This window comes from Eptatretus burgeri, chromosome 9 (assembly GCF_056783735.1).
Source record: "Eptatretus burgeri isolate ZD-2024b chromosome 9, Ebu_testis_v1, whole genome shotgun sequence".
In the NCBI taxonomy this organism is placed as follows: domain Eukaryota; kingdom Metazoa; phylum Chordata; class Myxini; order Myxiniformes; family Myxinidae; genus Eptatretus; species Eptatretus burgeri.
In genome coordinates, this window is record NC_140969.1 from 46,924,023 (window position 1) to 46,949,124 (window position 25,102).

A 25,102-nucleotide genomic window follows, 5' to 3' on the forward strand; every position below is an offset into this window, starting at 1 on the left:
CCGTTTTTGAAGCACAAAATCCGTGATTTTGTACACGCTGTTCAACGTGCGCCCTGCACGAGTCCAACACCGGTACCCACAGCGGGGCAAGAACGGTGGCGATGCTACGGTTGCGAGGTGTGACGTGAAGGTCGTGGCGGTTGTGGTGAAGCGGTGTTGTGGTTGGTGGTTGATGTTGTGGTTGTGATCATGGCGGTTGGTCCAAAATAAAGATAGTAAAAGAAAAACGGCTATCCTGAAGAGTCGCAGCATGTATAAATGACATGTATTCCCACTAGACAACGGGTTTGGGCCTAACTACACATGCACTTACCGAGATACCTCACCTAAGGGACCTGAATGGTGGTTTGCGAATCTGGTAACCACAACACTACCCCCTTCCCTTTTTACAGACTCGTCCCGAGTCGTCAAATTTTCGTGTGCCATCATGTGTAGTTTTCCCCTAGTACACTTTACCTACGGATCCCTGAGTGCGACATTCATGGTATTCGTGTCCCCAAAATAAATAACCTGAGGGCTGCGTAACTATCTAAACAAACTCACTCATACGGACGACTTAAATAAAATTGCCGGCGCTAAGACATACATGCCGGGGGCGCACTCATATTTACAGTACATCTTACCTTAACTTACAAATTTTACACTAAACCATGGCCCAGGATTATTGAACTCTGCAAAAAGAAAGCAGTTAGCAGGGAGCCAGGCTGCCCGCATGCAGTCTCTGGCTCAAACAATGCAGGTGACAGGGAACGTGGCTGGCTGCTCACACGCAGTCCAAGGCCTTCCCTTTTGAACTGAACTCAGTGAACCACAACGGTGCTTGGGCTGCACAACGCAGTCTCCGTGCCAGCTCAAGTGGCACACGCAATGAGCACAACGAATGGATGCATGAACGGTTTGAACTGAATGCAGTGAACCACAACGGTGCATGGGCTGCACAAACGCAGTCTCCGTGCCAGCTCAAGTGGCACACGCAATGAGCACAACGAATGGATGCATGGACACAAACACGGTGCACGGGCCGCCACTGCAGGCCCGTGTTGTAGCTGCCAACAGGGCAGTTCTTGCAGCTTGCAAACTGTTGCCTTGATCCTGGCGCACATGGAAATGAACAGGGGGGGCAAAGCAAAAATTGAACGGGGCTGGTGAACGTGGGCAGTGGGCATGGCATGGCAAAGGTGGCAGGCAAACACAGCCCGCAGAAGAAGGCCGCTGCAGGCAAACTCAGCCCGCAGAACCAGGCCGGCACAGGCCTCGAAGAAAAACAGCCAGCAGATGAACTGGCCGGCACAGGCCTTGCAGTAACACAGCCAGCAGATGAAGCTGGCCAGCTTTTGCCGTCAGTGGAAGTTGGTGGAGGGAGTGCGGTGGTGCTGGCCACTTGGAAGGCGGGCTCGGACCTACCTACCCGTCTCCCTCCCAACCTATCGCCTTTGCCTGTCACTGTACATACCCACTCCCTTAATTTGTCAAACCCCAATTTAGCCCCAACTTATTTTTTTGTTGTTTTTATTTTTACTCCCCCACTATAAATCGTCCCCTAACCCCCTTTATCGTCCTTGTTCGGCTAACCTATCCTGTCACCTAGCCTACTCCCAACCCCTACGTTCCCTTCCCAGAGGGGAACAAGGGAGAGCTAACGTCCTGTGTCGAGGCCCAACGAAGCCTCAGAATGGCCTCCCCAGAGTTCGGCGATCTTTAACCAAAGTGGGTCCAGCGGCCCACAACGACAGCGAGGGGATGGATGGTGCGGAGGGGTACATCTCCTAATCTACCCTAACCATTTAACTGCTAAACTACCCCGGGGCTTTCAACAAGCGCCTCTCGCTTAAGCTATTGGTTCTAACAACCCAGATTCCCGTCGCCTGTGTTGGTGTCCTTACAATTTCGGGCCTCGCCCCCCAATTTTCTCTCCGTGCCCTCACACGGTCTCCTGGCTGGGACACGTGGCTCCCTTTGGCAGGCACGACCCTCTGCCAATTCTCCCGCTATGGCACCCCCGGGCACTACACTGCCTCCGAGCCTACCAGCTCCCTAACACCGGGGAGTGCCCCCCATGGCACCTCCCCTGAAACGCACACGTGGCAGGCCGGCCTCCCGGGCCCACAACACTGCCCACGCGGCTAATGGCGCCCCGGGCCCCCGCACCAAGCAGGCGCACCCGTGCCCACTACTCTATCCCGGCCCCCCATGGGCCCATGGCCTACCGCGGCCGACTAGCCTGGTGCCCGGGGTACCCACTCAGCGATACTCACCTTTCGCAGCCACGCTCCCAAGCCCGTCAACAGGGCTCCTGCACCCCTCCAAATGGGTCTCGAGCCTACTTTCCCACCAACAGCAAAACGACCTCCATTTTTCAATTTGACTAACCCAGCTAACTCACTCTACACTGACCCCGGGGTCCCTTGGGTGGGAGTCACTCCTCCCCCCAATCACTCATCGCACCATGCATTCCCCATTCACTCCATACACACAGACCCGCTGGCCTCACTCACTCACCAAGCACATGCTTCCAATTCACTCACCAACAACTCTTCAACACACACACACACCACTGAACTCTGCCATTCTTCTAACTACATCCCCTAACTAACTCGTGCTCCCACGTCGTCCCTTACACTAAAGCACGTTCCTTTTAACCTACGTAGCTAAACTACGTCAACCCTACACACTCACTGTCTGTCACGGTCTCCAAATCATCAAAAATCATTTCCCATTTTCCAACCTAAATCTGGCTACAATCCCTCTAACTAATCCATTCCACGGACTCCATGAGGACTTACCCCTGCCCCATGAAGTCGGTCTAACTAAGCTAACCCTTCCCCCTAACTAGTTTTCATCCTGTGCCCCGGTAAGGGGGTCTTTCACCCTTTGCCCAGGAATCCTGTGCACCCGAAAGTGAGGCTTGTTTTTTTTTTTGTTTTTTTTCATGCGCAGCACCTGCGCGGCAACTCAGAGCTCGCGCACTTTGCACCTGCCCGTGACGTCATGCAGCTGCACGTGTTCCTCGTCCCTCCTTGGACGGGACCATCCGGCAGAGATACCCCTCCTGCCGGATTCCAACCACACGTGCAGCCATGACGTCACCGTGCGCAAAAAAAACCACAAGCCCCACGTCTCGAGGGGTTTCCCACGCGAACACATGTGCTTTGCCCGTTGAAGCTGAACACACACGATCGCGTGGAGAACCCGTCCGGTCCAAATCCATTTACCTGCCTAAACTTTGTCCGTCCGCGGGATCGGCAAATCCACCGCGTGCGTTTCCGGACCGGGACTTCACTCTCGCAAGCGAGCACGTGCCGGTCTCGTGCGTTGCACAGCACGAACCGCGTGCTCACTGCTGGGTGAACCCGGCACGGTCCACGAAACAGCTACAGCCGCTACTCGGCTTTCTCTCCTCTGTCGCCGTCTCCGTCTCCATTCCACACACGCATACCTGCGTGTTACGACGCACACACTCCACTCCATCACATTCACACCGGGAGACGCGGCTGCGTGCTCCCGCATGCCAACCGACATCTCCCTCACATACCGCTCTCTCACACACACGGTCTCCCTTGCACTCGGCCGTTCACTCACGCGTGCCTCACTACTCACACAAACCATACTATTTACACACGCGGGGGCACTCACCCGCGGTGCCTCATCCACACTGGCCGTTTCACTCACACACACGGCCTCTTCCACACACGGTGCCTCATCCACACACCGTCCCTCACTCACACACGCGGGGGCACTCACCCGCGGTGCCTCACTCATACTGGCCGTTTCACTCACACACCATGTACTCACCTCACACGGTGCCTCATCCACACACGGCGTGCTGGGAAGCACGTACTCCGGCACCATCGCCACCACACCACTCACACACGGGGTCGCTTCCACACACGGGGACGCACTCACACCTTGCACCACACACACAGGGACAACCACACTGGGGATTTGTGTCCCCACAAGGGTCTCCGGGGCCTCCATACCCCCCAAGCTTTCCAAGCACCCGTTCACAGCACTCCTCCCCTCAACCTCGCAAAGCACGACCGAACTCACCTGGTCGTGACTCGCCTCAAGGGGGCATACTCCCTCCCCTCGTTCCTGGAGGAGGCCATCCAGGTGCTCGCACTGGGTCCCGACACGCTCCGCGAGCTCACCCCCATTGTCCTCCACTACCTCCGTGTGTGTGTGTGCGCGTCACTTACCCCGTCTTCATCATGTTTATTGGTCTCTGCTTCTTTCTGGCGTCTTTCCCTTATCTTTATGTAGGTCAACCTTGCTTTCTCTTTAAGTCGCTCCCGTCCTTCCCTGTTTTTCACTCCTTGCTCTTTCACGATCTCCGCGTACCTCATCCTTGCTTTCCGTATTAATTGTTCTTTTCTCTCCCTCCCACCACTTTCACCTCGTCTCTTGTCTCCCGAATTACTTTTTCCTTACCCGCCTCCACCGCGGGCCTGCCAGCCGTTGCACCCCCTTCCAGCTCGTTTGTTCCGACACGTGGAGTCGCCATTTTAAGTTCCCTGCTCACGGCCTTCATGCCCGCCTGCAGGCATCGGCCCATGTTCTGCGCCCACCCCCGTAGCTTATCGTTTCTTCCTTCATGTTCGTTTCCATTTTAGTTTTCATGCGTTTTATTTCGTTTGTGAATGTATCCATCTTTTCGTTTATTTGTTTGTTCATGTCTTTCATTTCGTTTTTTATTTCATTTGTCATTGCCGCATTCATTTGTGCCAGCATGGTGAATAGCTGGGCCATGTCGGATGCACTCAAGTGAGCCGTTTCGGCAGGGGTTGGGGAAGGGTCTTGGTGGAGAGGGGGGGGGGAGGTGTCATACACCGCGGCCGCTGCCGCACCCACCTCGGGCCCTGGGTTCAGTTGGGCGAGTCCGTGTTCCTGCACAAACAACATTTCCTGCTCGGGGATTCCATCCTGGACCATGGATTCTACATTACTATTACACATACCTAATCCACCCGGCACCCGCTCGCCTTGAGACGCCATCTTGCTTCTCGTGAAGGGTTAATTTGCTCGCTCGTAATTTGGAGGGAATCGGGGGTCGCTTCTCTCACCCCTGGACCGATTCCCGTGAATTTAATTGGAGACAGGACAGCCCGTTTTCCTGTTCTCCGATACCAGTGCCGCGAGGAGGGCGATGAATTTGTATCGCACGACCTGACACCAGTGTTGCGGTTTTCGCGCCCGCCGGCGTGCTGACGGCCACGTAACTCGAATCGCGGCACGTCGCCCACCGGACGGACAATCCAGTCGTGACCCTCTCGGACTAACGCCGGGAACCAGTCACGGGTGGACCTTTCGGTCTCACCGCGATCGAACCAATCAGCCCCCGCGTGGGATAGGGTTGCTCGCCGACCCGACCTACCTAAGTACCCACGCGGAGGGTAGACCGGGCGATCGCACCTCGCCGCAGGTCGACTTCGGACACGGGCCACTTAAGCGACCCGTTCCGTACTATCAGAATAACCGAGCGGTGTTATCGTCGACCTCGACGGTTCGATTAATTATCGGGCATACTCAGCCCACTACCAACCCTTTACGTGAAGCAAGATGAGGGTTCAATGGGGGAAAAGACGGCTTAAGCGGGAGAACAGTTCAACAATAAAGCACATTTATTCGCGGCACACGGAAGCACACAAATACAATTCCACCAAATGCACACAAAAAAAAGAAAACACAATTCCATTTACACAAAAAGCAAATATAAAAGTGAAAACACAGTGCAGAGCTAATACCGACTACCGAGCACACGGCAACACTTATACAATTCTACTTCACAGACGGCGCCGACAACACATACCCAAAACCAAGGAAAAGAAATCCCCAAGAATGAGGCAGGCCTGAGGCCGAGACCGGGTCGGGCCTACCCGTCTGGTGATGAGACGCGGAGCGGCGATGGCCCCGCAACCCGCGGGCCTCGTGGACGGTGTCTGGTAGGGGGTGGGAACGGGGCCCCCTTGGTCGCACTATCTCAGCGCGGGGGGAAACAGGAGGGGGTTGCTGATGCTCGGGGTATAGAGGATCTTTATTATCCCTGGTGTGCGTCTCCACCTCGGCCAGGTCGCGCTGCCGGCCTCCCTCGGGCGTGCAGCTCCTGGCACCGACGCGAGCACCCCCTCGTCCGACTCTCTTCAGCTTCTCCAGCCACTGCAGGCTTCGGGCTCCAGACTTCCACACTCGTCCCCTCCGTTCCGACTCCTTCTCGTTCTCGTTCTCGTTCTCCTTTCTCTGACTGACGAACACCGTCCTTTTATCCCCCCGTAACTTCGCCTTTGACCCCCTCCCTTTGACCTTTCACCTCGCTCCCCCTTGACCCGAAACAAAGTGGTCGTGAAGGCTTTTGATCCACAAATTTGCATATATCGATCGCCCTGGGGGCGGGGCCACCCGCCCTCGCTCACCGATTGGACGGCAAAAAGTGGGCGTGTGTCGTTTTTGATCCGTTTTTGAAGCACAAAATCCGTGATTTTGTACACGCTGTTCAACGTGCGCCCTGCACGAGTCCAACACCGGTACCCACAGCGGGGCAAGAACGGTGGCGATGCTACGGTTGCGAGGTGTGACGTGAAGGTCGCGGCGGTTGTGGTGAAGCGGTGTTGTGGTTGGTGGTTGATGTTGTGGTTGTGATCATGGCGGTTGGTCCAAAATAAAGATAGTAAAAGAAAAACGGCTATCCTGAAGAGTCGCAGCATGTATAAATGACATGTATTCCCACTAGACAACGGGTTTGGGCCTAACTACACATGCACTTACCGAGATACCTCACCTAAGGGACCTGAATGGTGGTTTGCGAATCTGGTAACCACAACAATATACATATATACATATATATATATATATATATATATATATATATATATATATATATATATATACACATATACATATACATATATATATATATATATATATATATATATATATATATATATATATATATATATATATATATATATATACATATACATATATATATATATATATATATATATATGTAAATAACCCTAAGCCTGCTGGGATGTTATTTGCTTAATTAGCACATGGGTATCACCTGTGTGGAAGGCATTGCTTAGTGTCCCTCATTTACCCAGGTGTTTCCATCTTTTTGTCCACTACCTGTATACCAGATCTGTGTAAAAATTGGGCTGGCCTATTCTACATGATCACAGATGTGTGGACCAACTGTTATCACGTCAAATAAACATTTTTGTAGCCATATTTCTTTTTTTATTATGTACGTGCTATCATGATACACTGCACATGTTCTACTTGAGGAGCTTTTAACTGCTATATTTGCAAGTGTGTACTTCCTAAGATTCAAACATGAATATATGCAATGGGTGGGGGAGGGGTGATGGGGTCAGCCATATTCTCCCACTCCACCCCCCCCCCCAAAAAAAACAATTGAAATTTCTTTCATCTTTTAGAGCAATTTTGAGAGAAATTGATCAGTGCATAATTAAAAAAAAATCGTTATAATAAATATTTTCAGCTAAATTGGCACATCGAGAAACTTACCACAAACTTGTCCCAGGCCTCATAATCATATGCTTTAATCCTGGGCTTGCCTTTCTGTCCATCCTTTCTGTCTTTGGTACACTCTTGCTTCTTTCTTCTCTTCTGCTGAAAGTCCTTGTTTCTCACTGGTGGTAACTTCTGAAAATACCAGGAGGCAATGAAATTAATAAAAAGATTGTAATACATAAAGCGAGCAGTGACAAATAATTTGGCAAGTTCTTGTGTCTCTGCCATAAGGATGGCGTGAGTGGTATTGACAGAATGATTATATGGTTGCAACTGCAAGGTACCTACCAATATAAAACAAGGTGTGAATTTGTCTGTCCTCATTCACAAGGAAAATTTAAGAAAAGTTTTAAAGGGCAATCTTTTAACATGACTGTGTTCACTATGGTCTATTTTTTCAGGATTAATATAAAAAACAAAAACTCCAAAAACTCTGTGAAGAAGCAGGAACTATCGACAGTGACTTGCAACCAGGCCTCAAGGGCGGTGTACAGAAATGTAAAAAAAAAAAAAAAAAAAAATACAAGGAGCAGGGAGGTGGAATTCGCTGCAGATGATGTGCAACACGCACAGAGTAAAATGACTGTTCATTTACTTCCATAGGATGTGTAATAAATAAAGAAGATAGAAGCACACCTGACACTGGGCCGAGGCTTCAGACTTTAGAATGCCACGAGGCTGTGCCGTCGAAACGAAACATCCCAGAAGATCAAGAAAATTGGGTCACATTTGTACATGTAGAGTTTTAAAATAACGATTCTTGCGAGAAAAAAAAAACACACATCTTCCAGTCGCTTTGAATATTTTGAATGAAATAATTCCAACCCGTCATTTTTGATGGGCTTTTACTCGAGTTTTAAATAAAATGCCAAATGCCAGTCTCTCAGTGAAGAAGCAGTACAGTAGAAGACCACTCAATTTATACATTTAACATTTTATACATTTATCCATTTATCTTGTTTCTAAGTCAATAAACAACGCATTTATTGTCATTTAAAGAGTGAGTACATTTTTTGGGACACCCTTAGGGACACTCTGCGGGTATCACACTGTTACGTTCCAATGGCCGGCACGATTGGACAAAATGTGATGCAGATGCAATATAAATCAATGGGAATAACAGTGCTGTCCCACAAACTAAATGGTGCTTATACACTGGAATACATATATATATATATATATATATATATATATATATATATATATATATATATATATATATATATATATATATATATTTTTGTATTATGACAAAATGACAAAACTATTATGTAATCTCCACCATAAAAATAACCAAACACGTAATTTTTACCTCCACTACCGAAAGGTGGACGAAGGTTACTTTTTCACCCGTCTGTCTGTCTGTGAGCAGGATATCTCAAAAGTTGTGGACGGATTGAGATGAAATTTTGTGGACAGTTTGTGTGTGTGACAATGACAAACCGATTAGATTTTGATGAAGATCCAGATCCGGATCCGACAAGAATTTTTTTTAAAGTGATTCTTCACCATTGAGAGATCGGGCCAAAAATGATATGTAGCACGATAACTCAAAAAGTTGCACACGGATTCGGACGAAACTTGGTGAACGTGTTGGGTGTGTAACAAGGAAGAATTGATTAAATTTTGGTGAAGATCCGAATGCGGATCCAGATACAAATTTTATTATTCAAGTGATTCTTCACCATGTTGTGAGATGGGCCAGAAACGATATGGAGCATGAAATTTCAAAAACTTGTGGACGAGTTGATGATAAAACTTGGTGGACGAGTTGGTTTGGTGACAAGAGCAAGTGGATTGTATTTTGGTTCAGGTGTGGATCCTGATGCGGCCCATCATGGGCAAATTTGACATCTGGTGGTGGTCGTATGGCAGCTATCATTTCTTGAAGCGCGACTGTGTCGCTGATGCAGTGCCCCTCTACCAGTACACACGCTGGAACTGGTACTCATTTTGCCGACCTCGGAAGGATGACAGGCTGAGTCAACCCCCTGGTGTATTAATTCAGCGGCCGACGGGGCTTGAACTCAGGATCCTTGGATCCCAAGCTACTACCCGAACCACCACCCTAACCACAGAGCAAACACCAGGCTGATATATTTGACATGTGAAGCCACATGAGACATTCCCACTGGAGCATCCGTGCGATCTGGTCCTTGGATCCTCCATCATGAGGCCTCACGACTTATGAGAGTCCGGCCCGAGCGTCCAGGCTCTTTGAACCACTTTGTTGGACATTTCTACACACAACTCCATCGCTAATTAATTAATTAATGCAATCTCACCGTGGCTTCCACACCGTTTCCCCTCAGCAGTTCCACGTCCTTCCTTTTCATGTCGTCCTCCCAAGTCTGTAAATCCCACAAGAAATCCTGCACCTCCTCAGCGTTTCGCCGAATGGCCGCCTGCGTCTCCAATGCCTGGATCTCTGCAGACATGAGCGCTGAGACAAACTGAGTGCGCCCGCACGATCAGCCCGCGAACAGGACTCAGGAAAACCTGCCTGAGGTAAAGCGAAACAAACACACCACACATATAATATATAGTTACACACAAACTTCTTCGCTAATGGAAATTGTTTTTGAGATGTAACTTCGAGAACGATCTGTTCGCTTCGTTGTTTAATTACGCTTTTAAATGACGAAAAAAAAAAATACACGCGCAACATGCTGACTACGAACTGCTGCACCTGCCGCATACACCGTCCTAAATGTGCACGCTGAATAAATTGACTCGAGAGACCGCTTACACTTGGTATTACAGAGGGAATTTAATGATAATGTCATGATAGAAATATTAAATGAAATGAAGGTGTAAAATTGTGAAAAAGTTTTTTTGACGAAAATGTGAAGGACGTTGGCGGCTTGATTTCTAATCCAACATGGCCGCGACCGAAGAGCGCCGTGGCCGGGACGGTGGGGATTCGCAGGCCGAACCGAGTCGCACAGATCGTCCCTCGTTTGAAAGTGACACTCGGGGTTACCAGTATTTCCCCGAGAGGTTCAAACGAAATGACGAGCGAGGTTCATGGTATGAAACACTGTTCACTAGTCAAGGGAAGTGCGAGTCCATGCTGCAGGTCGCGCTGCAAAGTGAGTCCACCACCAATACTGCTCTTGGTGACATATTACACGAAGCTACACCGTAATCCACGGCGTAGGAACAGTCAGATTACTGATAAATCCTTCATCAAGTGATCACTATAATTCAGTATAATTTATTGTACATCTTGTTTTTGCATTAAATTTAACTCAATGAATCGTTTACCGTTATTCAACCACAGAGTAATTGGAGACTGCAGACCATCACCAGGACTTGTTTTGTGGTATTCGTGTGGTTTTTATAGTACGTACTTTGTAGATGTGCTCGCATTCTAAATGTACGTACTTTGTAGACGCGCTCTCATTTTGAATGTACGTACTTTGTAGACGTACTCGCTTTCTAAATGTGCGTACTTTGTAGACGTGCACACATTCTAAATGTACGTACTTTGTAGACGTGCTCGCTTTCTAAATGTACGTACTTTGTAGACGTACTTGGTTGAAAAAAATTATAACGTGCAATACTGGCTACCACCAGGTGGCGTGTATGGCTGACGTCAGCACATGATGTGCGAACATACAGACCCAAATGCAATGCTCTCTCTCTTGCGAGGGTAATCGTGGTGATGAGCTGCGTCTATTTATCACATATGCAAGCATGGTGGAAATTTTGATGTCCACCCAACCCCATGCATATCCAGATCTCTTCGTCAAACAACAAATTGGTAGAGTCGGTTTGCCTTTGGAGAAGGTTTCACGAGGTGCATACGTGCCTCCTGATGTTACGCATCTGCAAGAGCTTTAATAAGTTTTTCAAAATGACAGCAGCATCAACTTTATTGGTCAAGTTCAATACCTGAAAGGTTGCCAAGGGGTCAATGCCGGGACAAACTTTAATTGTCTGTATCTGGCAGGGGAGAGTTAAGATTGATGGAAGATTTTGATGGTAATATTCTCTGCCAAATACAAACTACCAAATTCAGAAGTCGGAACTCAGAATTGGTGTAGGATGAATTATGGAATCTTGTCATCGAAGAAGCACGAGGAATCGTTTTCCTTGACGATATATGACTTTTAACGCCCCCAAAGAGACACCCAACTTCACGTCCATAAACAGACGATGCACAATTGACAAGGATGTGTAAGAACAAGTATAACACTCATTTCAAATGCATGCTTTCAGACCGACTTAGTCTGCATGAATGAATCTTCTTCTCCTCTTCCGTTTATAAGGGGTGAGGTCTGATGGCACCAAGCTTATGCCCTACCTTGACCATGAAACACCTCCACCTCCCTCTGTTCTCAGCTAACTCTCGTCACTCTCCAACCACCCCCACCTTACTGGTATCCCTCCTCCCATCTCAACCGTGGTCTACCTCTTTTCCTCCTACCTTGCTCCCTCAACCCATCCACTCTCTTTTCCATTCTTTCTTCCCCCATCCGCACCAAGTGGCCAGCCCATCTCAGCCGGCATTTCACCAATCTCCCCATCAAACTGATCTGCACACCAATCTCCTCCCTCAGTTCATCCATCCTCCTCCTACCCACCCTCTTCACTCCTGCAAATGAATATAACACATAAAAGCAGTTCAAAGTGATTTCTAGTGAATATTAGCTAAATTCCACAACTGCTAAGTATCAAGTCAGGCTCCACATATGCTCTCTGCTTGGAAGGAGGAGCAGGGGGGGGGGGGTGGGGGCTGGGTGGGAGATGAATATGTCCTTGTCCTGAATGTAATCCAGTATGTGAACAAACTCTTCATTCAGCCTTAAAATGTTTATATTTTATTTTAGAAATCGCAGTCTCATTCAGTATTTGCCTTGATCAATAGTCTATATAATTTGAGACCTGTCTGTTGGACTTCTATGCACTCCTGAACAGCTGGACGTAAGGAGTTGAAAACTTGTGGTTCTACTCAAGGTGTTAGGTTTACGTGGGGTTGGAATTCATAGCCCCTGGAATTTGGGGTGGGGGTGGGGGGGAGAGATAACCCCAAGTGTGTCTATGTCATGTATTGTATAGCATTGCTCCTAGTGTGGAGGGGTATTTCAATTCATCCCATTCATAATTCTGGGGGTATTAACCCGTCGTAATTCTGGAGGAATTGACCTGTCGTCCATAATTCTGGATGGGTTCTTTGATAGTCACCAAAATTCGGCGAACTGCAGAACAACATATAAAATGACAAACTCAACATCATTTAAAAAATTATATATATATATATATATATATATATATATATATATATATATATATATATATATATATATATATATATATATATATATATATATATATATATATATATATATATATGGAAAGATAAAAAAAAACTGAGTTGGTTTTGCTTTTGTTCTCCGCTCTACAGTTCTCTCAATTTTGGTGAATATGAGAGTTAAAAATGTAACAGATTTTAAAGAGAACTATTTTGTAATATTTTGGAGTTTCAGAGGAAAATTACATTTACTGTTAATTCTATTTGCTCTTTACCTTTCAGACCCTATTGCAAAAGTGCTTTTGGAGGCATTAAAGGAAACAGGCTGGTAAGCTTGCATACATATCACAATGAGATGAATGAACCTGGCCTTGCATTATCCAGAATATTGAATAAATGAGGGGAAAAAAAATGAGACAGAAAATTAATGCTGGAGAATTTACAGATTTCAGACATGAACTTGCTCCCTGCTGTGAGATTCATGTATGGAACATGAAATAACCTCCAATGAGTAACGTTTGACATTTTATGCAAAGCGCAAGCCAAATGTATGCCCGAGTGTGAAATTCTCCAGTGTCAATTTTCTCTTAGTTCAAAGCATGGCAAACTCGAGTACTGCACACAGAAATAGAGACTCCGAATTATTTACCTTGGAAACGGCGTTGATGGTATATTGTTCACCAGGCTCTACAGGTTACGTGGTGCGTTGTTGTATCCGCAGCCCTATGGTTAAGGAACGTCACTTTTCATGCGAGGAGTGTACGAGGAAAGTTGCTGGAGGATTTGATTCGGAAACTTGTCAGGTATTACTCACAAAGCCGATTTGTAATATCTGATGGTAATTGTACACATGATTGGAAAGTGTAAGGCAAAAAAAGACAAGTCATCACAGCTGAACAGCAATGAAAAACACAAATTGAACCTTCTTGGGAGCAATCATGAAAGCGGATTTTTTTTTTTTCCTTTTCAAGATCGAGGCTCATGGAAGAGCAAGATGAAAGAGGGTAAGAATTTCACTTGACAATCAGGTTTCAGCCAATCTAAGCAGCTGCAGCTGCACAAATTGGACCCCCACCCAACAATAGGTATTTGCTGTGTCCGAAACTACACACACAATTGCGATGAAACTTGACCACAACCTTCATCACCCATGTTTTACCAAAGTGTATCGACCACATCAAAATCTGCTTTCATTCAGGGGTTTTACGGGGGAAAGGAGGGGGGTGTGCGTTTGCCCCTCAAAATAGGTATTAGTTCTCTTCTTCAAAACTACAAACACAATTTCAATAAAACTTGACCACAACCTTCATGATTTGCCAAAGTTTGTTCACGGCATTAAAAAAAAAAAAAAAAAAAAATCAGGGTCGAAGGAGGTCTGCAGGCGGTTTGAGTGACTGTTGCTCCTGATCCAGATGAGCTCCCAGGACACATGGTCCTATTTGTTACTATTATCATCGGAAGAAAATGTTCTCTATGAACGTGTTCCTTAAGTTTGGGGAAGAGATGAAAATCGAACGAAGTCAAGTTGGGGTTGGTGATCTTTTGTGGTGGCACTCCATTGACTGCCTTTTACTCTCAGGATTGTAATGGTGCACCCAAATCTTATCTCCAGTCAGTCATCCTAACTTTCATCTCATCATCTCATATCCAGTCAACCCAACTCTCATCTCCAGCATTTCACAGCACTGACATTGTGTTGCCATCTGCCATCTTGCCAAGCGTAGCATTGAGACATGTCGTGTCAGCAACATGAAACTTCACACCCAGTGGTGGGAAGCACTAAAGTGTGAACTGTGCTTTGTTTCATTTCAATATCTTTACTATTTTGGAGATAAGAAGAGGAGGCATTACTTTTTAACATGCCCTCGCACAACAGCACATTCTGAAGGGAGTGGGAAGAGCAAACAGGAAGCAAGTATTGATCGAAATTAATTTAGAGCTACAACTGCCTTTGAAGACCAATTTTAATTGACCTTTGGAGTGCTCCTCTCAGCAAATTTCATGATGCTGAGACCAGAAGTTTAAACCCCATATACTACATATCAATATCAAGTGTCTACCATCATCCTTGAAAGTCCTAAGATCCATGTCTTGATCAAATTGTGTACAAAGCTTCTCCATGAGCATCAGGTCACCATTTTAAAAAAAACAAAACAAAAACTTTTGCTAATTAAAAATGGTCAGATGTTATGGTTTTTGCACTTTTGTATCTCATCTCTTGGTTTAAATTTCATTCCAGCTGGTGTTATGTAAAAATGTGATATCGAACCAGTCGCTTATGAACCGTGTGGTAAACCACGAGCTTATTCATGCCTACGATCACTGCAGAGGCCAAGTGGACTGGTTTGGAAGCATGGACCATCTGGCCTGCTCAGAGGTGAGAATTTTGCACTTTGTCAAGTTGTTTCTCCATAATATTCTGGCTCAATTGTTTAACCCCTTCCCCCTCCCAAGAAAAAAAAAAGAAAAGAAATCAAGTGATTCACCCTGCTAAAGCTTAAATATTCTTTCATCGACTCCACCTTTTATTTTTTCAGCCATATTTGATTAGAATTGCCTGATTATAGTGTTTGATTTTTGCTTTGCCACTTATGTATATGGAGGAGAGGTGTTATTCATACACTTCCCAAATTGCAGATTCGAGCTGCGAATCTGAGTGGCGAATGCTCATTCTTTAACGAGCTCTCTCGTTTAAACTTCGGCTTCAAAAAACATCATCAGGTAACCATCATGTTGTAAGAGCTAAAATGGAGTGGGATTTTTTTTGACATTTAAACAATAAATCTAAAGCTGAGGAGGGAGCTTTTGATACAAATCACATGGACAAGGACAAATATGCAATCTGAACAATGGATCACATGCTCAGATGGAAATGCCAAATTGGGGAAAAGCAAGCAGTGGTACCTCAAGCACAATGTGTTGCAATTCAATGTTTTGTTAAACAGAGAAACCACCTGCAATATTTTCACCTGAAATGTCCATGTTCGTTAGTATTATCATTGTTTTTCTACCACACAAACAGGAAGATCATGGCATGACCAAAACTTTACATTTTCTTTTCATTTTATTTTGTTTTCTTTTTCCAAAACATCAGCAAAATGGTTAAAGGACAGCTTTCTTATTGCAAAAATCACCCGAAATGCTATGCCGTGCAGGCGTGTGCACGTAGGCACGCACTGCGCTCCGTCATGGCAGTGAGGCAAGTGAGCTGGGTCGAGGTGAAGAGTTCCATTGACAGAGTCCTGCAGCGCTGCCTCAACGACCTCGAGCCCTTTGGGTGCATCCCATCCACCAAGTGTCGGGCCGATCACGCCCTCCGCACCCTCCAAAACAGGACCCGCTATTATGCTAATTTGTAATCTGAGAACAAAAGCTGCTCCTGTGCCTGGGTAATGGTAAAATGCCATGGCTACTGATTATAATTGTACAAATTTTGATGTACCACTTGTTTGTAGTAGCAGCCCTCACCATTTTGAAACCTCTGGCTGCAAAGTTCCTCACTGACGTGGTTGGAGGAGTGTGGAGTGAAAAGGTCTAAAAGTTCAATCTAGAGGCAGGACGTGAACAATTACTCATGTGCATTGAAGCACGTGTTCAAAACTATCACATCCATGTTGCTGTACTTTAAAATGGTCCTTACGTGACAATTGTGCTTGTATAAAACATTTTTATGTAACCACAAAACGATACAAATAAAATTATTTACAGAGCACTTTTGAGCATATCTGAGTATAAAAGTACAGTACAATTACCGTTTACTGTTACAATTCATTATGAGAAGCAGGAAGAAGCACATTTCCAGAGGGAGTGTTGTATTTTATTCCTGTGTACTTTTAATAGGGACAAGTCAAGCTATGTGTATCTTTCTGATAACGGGGGGGGGGGGGGGGGTGGGGGGGGGAAAAATCAGGAAATCAGTTGGGCATAGTCTCACATCGTTGACTTTCTACTGTTAGACCTCTATATTAACAATATTAATGCTGAAGCCTGCAAGGACATCAAGATGAAAGTTCACTTGGCAGTACATACAGCACACCACGATGCTCAAAATCACAATGTGCTATTCCATCAATTGAGAGCAGTTCATGTGCAGAACATGGCGATTCGCTGTGCATCACCGAAGTTTGGTGATGCTCCGAGTGAGGGGGATAGGAGGGGATATCACCTCAATCAACGTAACCGACATAATGGCAGATAGAGTCGTAGTCGAGGGTCTGCAAGTCAGATACACGTGCCAGTTGTACTACAGCCTGGGATCTGCTTTTGTCCCTCTTCAGTACATGGCCCACCTGTTTTGTGGTAAGACAGGCAGAATTACAAACTCGCCTTATTCCAATTTGGAGGCAATTCTAAAAAGGTAACATGGCAAATGCGAAGTCTGCATTTATACCTCTTTTTTTTTGCCTTGTGGGAACCAATATACGTACCTCTCCTTTGAACTTCCCAAGCACAATCATGATAGCCTCAGTGTCATTCTTGGGCACAATAGTTTCCAACATCAGTTCTGTGATTCCTGCAAGTCATAGTTTTGAAAGGACAAAATGAGAGTAAGTCATCTTCAAAGAATACAAAGCCATTACAAGCTAAATGCGCATGAGATCATCTGCACCTTACATATATGCACAGGGAATGAAGAAAATAAGCAAAAGGGATGTTTGGTCCAGGGAGAGTAGAGTAGAGGACTGGAAATATCAGGAGGTCAAAAATGACATCTGCTTTTATGTACATGGCAGGGTTCCCACTTATTTTGAGATCTTTTTAAATGACTTTTAAGGGCTAAAATAACCCCTTTTTAAGACCACATCCTAGAAATTCCAGGGGTAAATTGAGGTGAGTCACCTAGAAATTAACAAAGATAGTAAGTTTACAAAAAATCTATTTTAATAATGAACATACAGAACACAGCAGGAGCTTATTCAGTCGACAAGGCACAACGCGCCACACAACCAATTGGCAAATTCACTTCACAGTTACTGTAGAATCAGCCAGGAGCAGTCACAAGTTTCCAGATGGCAGCACTCAATGTTAATGTGTTATGTTAAAATGTTATTGTAAGTGCTGCCACCTGCAAAGTTGCAGCAACTCCTGACTGCTTCTACACTACAGAACAGTACATTTTGTAAGCTACATGTCATTGTAATATCCAATTAGGACATAGCAGGCAAGGATTTAGCCTTCTCCTCAATTTCTCTTTCTAGAACTTTGAGTTCCCCCTGTTTTTTCTTGGCAGAGTGCCTGAGAGCATTTGATTTTACCAGAAGACTGTGGCTAGTTTTGCCACCTTTTGCCTCAGCCTCGTCTGCATATTTTTCTGACAATGTGGTCAGACCTTCTATGTCAGTTTCCAACACCTTTCTCTTTTTCAAACCATCCACTTCATCTTCAACCATTTTTCGTTTTCTTTGGATGGCTTCTTGCCCTTTCTTTCTTTTCTCTTCTTCAAGATATTGATGGTATTTATGTCGAGAATTGGAGGCTGAGCATAGCAGTTCCTTTGTGATTTCAACTTTGAGCATTCCACCTACCAGTACAAAATAATCAATAATCTGCCTCAGTGCCACACGCATGCCTTCACCCAGGTTGTCCTTCTCTATCTGTCTGTTGAGGGAAAAACCCCTCTCAACAGATGCCTGGCCATGGGAAACTTGCAACACTTTACGAACTACCCCCCACAACTTCTCAAACTTCTTGTTTTTACCCACACATTCATAGAGTAACACATCTACCCTGTCATCTTCAACCTTGAAGTCCTTGAACCCAGACTTCAGTTCACACCCTGCTACATCCTGCAGTAATTCTTTGTAACTCACAACCAACATATCTACATTATCACCATCAACTCTGTTCAGTCACCAAATTTTCCAACAGGCATTTGAATTTGGACTTTGAGTGTTCACCATCAAACTGGGATCCAGAGAAGCCATATTTCTGGCTAAACTATACTTAAGAGGAGACCTTTCAAAGATTTTGTTGACACATTTCACCACAAATAGCCTACATTCTTCTTTGAACTGAAACACCTGGCGTTCACTGATGGCCTTGGTTCTCAGGAGGGACTTCAGTTCACTTTCAGCCTTGAAACCAACTTCAATCTTTTTGTTTTCTACCCTTTCCTTTTCAAGATCCAGCTTTAACAAGTCATATGCAGTAGAAACATTTTGTGGCTTAACACACCTCTCTAACAAATTTCTAAAAAGTCTCTCAATATCATGAACAAGAAAGGGACCCATTGGCTTGTCTGTTTGGTACAAGGCTAAAAATGGTTCAACTGCACTGGCTACTGACCTGAAAAAAGACAGTTTTGCAACAGATAGCTTATCATTCATTGCACCGTGCAAAGTTTTGTAAGAGTTGCTGGTTGGTTTTGGCTTCTTCTTGCTTTCACATGCCTCAACAAATAACTTCAGGTGAAACCACAATAAAATAACTCTGCTGCAGACAGGACCATTCTCAACACACCCGTGCTTACAAAATTTCAATGGGAAGTCTTTACACCCAGTTACATCAGTAAAATCATCGCGCCTGGCAGAGGTATCTTTAAACAGGTTGTATGGACTGGAGAGAATATCGCCAAGATCCCAACCAGTCTCACGAGCACCGGTCTGGAACGCCCCATGGATGACATGGAGGCCACAGCTCCCAATATTCATCAGGCCCATATCACACTCGTCCTTAATTTCTTTCCCCAATTTGTCATAAAAAGACCAATTCACTGAAGGGCCATCCATAGATACCTGCAACAAACCACTTCTACGTAGATTAGAAGTTGATGCATTGAAGCGTTCCAATAAATCAGTTGCAGCAGCATGACCAATGAATTGTGATGTTAGGTATCTAGTGTGGACTTGGTCATGGTGCCAAAGTCTGACATGAATGTCTAATTGTTTATTTTTAGTCTTTGTGTTCATGCTTTCATCGAACAGGAAAACATATTCACTGTCTTTATTTATGCGACTCTTTGGAAGAGAAGAGAAATGAGGAGCAAGCCCGAATTGGCAGAGATATCTACATTTTGTTTCACCGCAGGCAAATGTTTCGGCAACAGGATGCCCTTGAAACATCCTTTAAATAAATCAGAAGTTCCCTCACACGAACGAAAGGAATAATGTGACTCGACACATTTCATTGCCCACAACACTTCTGTGTGTTGTTTGTCTGTGTTCCACCATGTCCAGGTCTAGAAGAAGCTGGCACTCGAACAGGATGAGCAGCAGCCTGAGGGGCAGCAGGCTGAGGAGCAGGGGCAGTACGTGCTGGATTTGCATCTGAGGTTGTCGCAGCTCCCGTATTAAAATAATCTCCCATTCCACCCAAAGTTGAACCTACAGACCTCATAGCTGAAAAATAGAAAAGTATCAGGTATGTATTTACATTGTAATCAAATACATACCAGATACCATGCATACTGCGAGACAATTTGGTCAATCACTCAATGCCCAAAAGATTGTTGATCATATATCAGAATAGGCAAACACAGTTTCACTCACCTTGTAGATGTTTTTGTCCTTTACCATGGACAGTGACAGCAGAAACTCCCAAGCTTTTCACAGAGAAAGATTTGTGGCACACACAATGAGCAGAAGATCGACATCCAGGATCTTTCTCTAACCATCCTTTGAATTTTGGTTTATCAAGCCAGGTAGCTTGGAAATAGCATTGTCCAGGCATCCTTTGATGTATTGTGCATATAAATTTGGGTCAACAAATTCTATAAATGCCGATGATAATGGATATAATAGGGCGTATTGTTCAGCTCTTTTATCGTGATGACAGCGACCACAATGGTGGCCGAAGTTTGCAGAGATGACCCGAATGCAGACACGTGACCACTTCGGCAGCCACACAAAAACAAAGCCACGTGCTCTGGCATGAGGGCGGGCGGGAATGAAATGCGACCATGCCGCTTAACCGGTAAACAGTTTTTTTCAATAAAATATCATTTTTTAGAATACTATTGCGAGGAAAATGAAATACCCTTCACCAAATAACAGGAAAAATCAGATTTTTATTGACTTTTGAACATTTTCCTGAAACTTAAGGACATTTAAGCACTTAAATTGTACAACTCAGAAATGTTGGACTTTTATGGGTTTTAAGGACCCGTATGAACAGTGTGCCAATGCCACTTTTGGAAATAATACTTAGTGACATCCAACAACAGTGGTATTATAGTTAGTGTCTGCTCTGACTGGGAAGTCAGCAGTTTGATTCCAACCCTGGTCAAATAGTAACAAGACTTTAAAAATGGTATGTGCCGCTTCCTCGCTCATGGATAAACAGCATGGATAAACCCTGTGGGTTGGCATCCCCATGGGGAGGGTCAGGTCAGGTATGGGAGCAGGCGACCGGAGCAGCGAGTCACCACGTCCACTTTCCGCTGGTACTCCAGGGGCCTCTGTCTGGCCATCCTCCAGGCAGATGTCTGGCCCATCCCCATCTTGAGATGCTGATCAACCTGCTGCAACCACGAGACACGTGGTCGGCCTGTTTGACCCCCTCCACTCACGAGGCTCTCCCTAGCCGAGAGAATCTGGTGAGCAGGATCTGCATCAGGAAAATGAACCACATGTCCATACAGCCACAGTAGATACTCAGGGACTATACAGGTAATAAATCTCATCTGAGTCTCTCTCAGCAAATGCTCGATAGACACAAAATCTGACCAATAATAGCCAAGGATTATCTGAAGAGACCTGGTACCAAAGGAGTTGAGTGTCTCAGATCCTTGGTCAAAGTCCAAGTCACATCCGAAGAGCAAGACTGGAAGCACCAAGGACTTAAAGACTCAGACTTTCGTCCTCCTGCATAGGTACTGACAGTGCCACACGCAATGATCCAGTGAATCTATGACTCCCCAGGCCCCACCCATACGTATATCGACCTCACAACATGCAGAGATATGGATAGGGAATTGAGATTTCTCCCTCAAAATTCCAAACTGACTTTGGAGAGAAAAGCACCGCAAATAGATAGTGCCGCCGCCAACCAGTCTAATGGAATTTACTTCCCCCAAGGTCAACGGCTGTGTTTATTTGAAGTTAAGTTCATTGTTGTCTTGTGTCTGAGTGTGTGTCTGAGTGTGTGTCTGTGTGTGTGTGTGTCTGTGTGTGTGTCTGTGTGTGTGTCTGTGTGTCTGTCTGTGTGTGTGTCTGTGTGTGTGTCTGTGTGTGTGTCTGTGTGTGTGTCTGTGTGTGTGTCTGTGTGTGTGTCTGTGTGTGGGTCTGTGTGTGTGTCTGTCTGTGTGTCTGTCTGTGGGTCTGTCTGTGGGTCTGTCTGTGTGTCTGTCTGTCTGTGTGTCTGTGTGTCAGTGTGTCTGTGTGTCTGTGTGTCTGTCTGTGTGTGTCTGTTTGTCTGTCTGTGTGTGTCTGTGTGTCTGTCTGTGTGTGTGTCTGTGTGTGTGTCTGTGTGTGTGTCTGTGTGTGTGTCTGTGTGTGTGTCTGTGTGTGTGTCTGTGTGTGTCTCTGTCTGTGTGTCTGTCTGTGTGTCTGTCTGTGTGTCTGTCTGTGTGTCTGTCTGTGTGCCTGTCTGTGTGGCTGTCTGTGCGTCTGTCTGTGTGTCTGTGTGTGTGTCTGAGTGTGTGTCTGAGTGTGTGTCTGAGTGTGTGTCTGAGTGTGTGTCTGAGTGTGTGTCTGAGTGTGTGTCTGAGTGTGTGTCTGAGTGTGTGTCTGAGTGTGTGTCTGAGTGTGTGTCTGAGTGTGTGTCTGAGTGTGTGTCTGTGTGTGTGTGTGTGTGTGTGTGTGTCTGTGTGTCTGTGTGTCTGTGTGTCTGTGTGTCTGTGTGTCTGTGTGTCTGTGTGTCTGTGTGTCTGTGTGTCTGTGTGTCTGTGTGTCTGTGTGTCTGTGTGTCTGTGTGTCTGTGTGTCTGTGTGTCTGTGTGTCTGTGTGTGTGTGTGTGTGTGTGTGTCTGTGTGTGTGTGTGTGTGTGTGTGTGTGTGTGTGTGTGATTTGCATGTAAAAGTCTTCCAAAAGATTCACATTTTTTGGGGAAGGAAAAAATAAATAAAAGGCTAGAAGTATTCAAATTATTTGACAATTCACATGTGCAAAATGTTAAAATTTCAATGAAAGAAGAAAATGAATTTTCTTTCATACCATCCAAGTATGAAACAAATAAAAAACCTTGCCCTTTTCTTGATGGTGTCAGTGCAATTTCTCTGAAACTAGCATAATGGGTTTGAGGGTGATAAAAACAGTAATAAAAGATTATTTAATTAAACTTGATATTAAAATAAATGTATTAAATCTGAAATGGAAAATGTACTCAAATATGGTATGATTCTATGTGCTTGAACATGTATCCATTTTTAATTTTCATTAACATAATCACATCTTTCCTCTGTATTGAAAGATGATCGACCTGTCTAGTGAAGATATGATAAGTAGGCTGACCTTTCAAATAAGCTTTAATTCAGTGTAAAAGAATTGCCCATTATTTAAATATATTTTACTTACGAGGGGATTTTATAAAATGATAGATATAAGGTACCAGCAAGCTTGATAGGAGAATGTTATTACAACTCAACTGGAATGTTGGTCTAAGGAAATGTCCAGATGTATTCACTAAACTCTGATTGCTTCATCGACTAAAGGCCCGGTCACACCTTGACGTTTTAGCCAGCGATGGCAACGTATTAAAATGTATGTAAAACGCTGGCTTACGTTGAACTTTTGATGTTTTTTTTTAAAGATTCGGACGTATTCATAGCGACTTGGTCTTATGTATAACGCATTGGTAACGGACACAGAACGTTTCGTTGTGTTATAGATAACTTATACCAACGAATGCTGAACCTGTTGTCGGCCTACACAACCGATACCCAACGATAGTCTAACTTAGGCATAGCACGTTGCACGCATCGCCGACGATGTCGTGACGTAGCCTATTAAAAGGCTGACGCACAACGATTTGAATCATAACTGTCGTAGAAATGGAAGTGACAACATCGCGGTCACACCTTGGCGATCTTGCCAGCGTATGCCGACCTAAGAAAAATGTGTCTAAAACGTTGGGGCACATCAAATACGGTATGAGTAAGTTTGGTATACGTGAGTAAAACGCTAAAGCACGCTATCATACGTCGTAGTAAGTAGAGTACGTCAAGAAATTATAAACATGTTCAAAATTTTACGACGTACTCGGCGTATGACACGTTCCGCATGCGATGGGGATAAGTTTTACGCACGATATGTGGACGCTTACACACGTCCACAAAGGCTACTTATAAGCTACTCATAAGTCGAAACACGTCGCGGTAATGTCTTTTTTACGCGAAACTTATTTCTAACTTATGTTTGACGTGCTTTGAACCAATTCTTTACGTAGTCCGAACACACATCGACGTATGTAGACGTATTCCAATGACGTCTTCCGGTCGACAAAAAAAATAAATGAACGTGTTTCTAGCTTACAACTGCCATATAAAGACGTGTTCCCAGCGGTTTTGGGAATTGGTATATAAAAATGCTGCTCATAAAAGGGGAACCCAACAGTGTTTTCGAGTCCTTTTTGAGTCGATGTCCATGTCAGCAGTAACAGTATCAGTATCAGTATCAGTATTAGTTTGTTCATGTTGGCAGTATTAGGTGAGTGTGAGGGGGAGGGTGTGGGTTATGATGGATCGTCCTTGCGTCCGCGTGTCCACGGGTAGGAGACATCTTTTCACCATTGTTCGAAGTTCTTCGCGGCTAATTTTTTATGGGGCTTTTTCAACAATGAGCTATAGCTTGTTTTTACGATTTAGGTCTATTCATAACGGGTTGGACAAATGCACATTGAACTAATAATGTGCATAGAGCGCTTTGATTACTTATAGATACGATATACCAACGAATAATTATCGTGAAGCCGGCGTTCACAAACTATGCCCAACGATAGCCTAACTTGTCCATATCGTGCGGCAGTTTATCTTTGCCGGTGACGTAGGGTTTGCTATTCATAGGCTGCCACTCAACGATTTAAATGGCTGCATCTCCACTATTGAAAGTAGACACTTGCGCTCAACAATTGGATTTTTTTTTACACTCAATGACTTTTAAACGGTACCACTCAGCTATTTTCATTGTTTACAATGAACGATTTAAATTGCTGTCACTCGCCTTTGTTTTTTGACGCTGGCGCTCGGAAATTTTAATCGTTTCTATTGAACGTGCTAAATCGCTCAAACCCCACTATTGAAAGTAGACGCTTGCGCTCAACAATTGGATTTTTTTTACACTCAACGACTTTTAAACGGTACCACTCAGCTATTTTCATTGTTTACAATGAACGATTTAAATTGCTGTCACTCGCCTTTGTTTTTTGACGCTGGGGTTTTGA

The 25,102-nt window shown here is 45.0% G+C and overlaps 3 protein-coding genes across 3 annotated transcripts in view; 1 reads left to right on the plus strand and 2 right to left on the minus strand.

Moving 5' to 3' along the window:
- RPAP3 (RNA polymerase II associated protein 3) overlaps window positions 1–10,157 on the minus strand; it is a 111,334-nt gene extending 101,177 nt beyond the window's left edge. Inside the window, exons 1-2 of the mRNA XM_085895067.1 lie at window positions 9,816–10,157; window positions 7,525–7,662 (exon numbers count right to left, since the gene is read on the minus strand). Of these exons, the coding sequence (XP_085751193.1) occupies window positions 7,525–7,662; window positions 9,816–9,968 (291 nt within the window). The 5' untranslated portion in view covers window positions 9,969–10,157. The remainder of the gene's footprint in view (window positions 1–7,524; window positions 7,663–9,815) is intronic.
- A 230-nt stretch (window positions 10,158–10,387) lies between these two features.
- On the plus strand, window positions 10,388–16,499 carry ATP23 (ATP23 metallopeptidase and ATP synthase assembly factor homolog). Its single transcript, XM_085895069.1, has 6 exons — window positions 10,388–10,622; window positions 13,070–13,115; window positions 13,509–13,590; window positions 15,027–15,164; window positions 15,425–15,508; window positions 15,943–16,499. The coding sequence occupies exons 1-6, from the start codon at window positions 10,412–10,414 to the stop codon at window positions 16,144–16,146; spliced, it is 765 nt and encodes a 254-aa protein (XP_085751195.1). The 5' UTR covers window positions 10,388–10,411; the 3' UTR covers window positions 16,147–16,499.
- GPKOW (G-patch domain and KOW motifs) overlaps window positions 15,833–25,102 on the minus strand; it is a 95,606-nt gene continuing 86,336 nt past the window's right edge. The window contains exons 10-11 of the mRNA XM_085895068.1: window positions 17,215–17,300; window positions 15,833–17,076 (exon numbers count right to left, since the gene is read on the minus strand). Coding sequence (XP_085751194.1) covers window positions 16,954–17,076; window positions 17,215–17,300 — 209 coding nt within the window. The 3' untranslated portion in view covers window positions 15,833–16,953. The remainder of the gene's footprint in view (window positions 17,077–17,214; window positions 17,301–25,102) is intronic.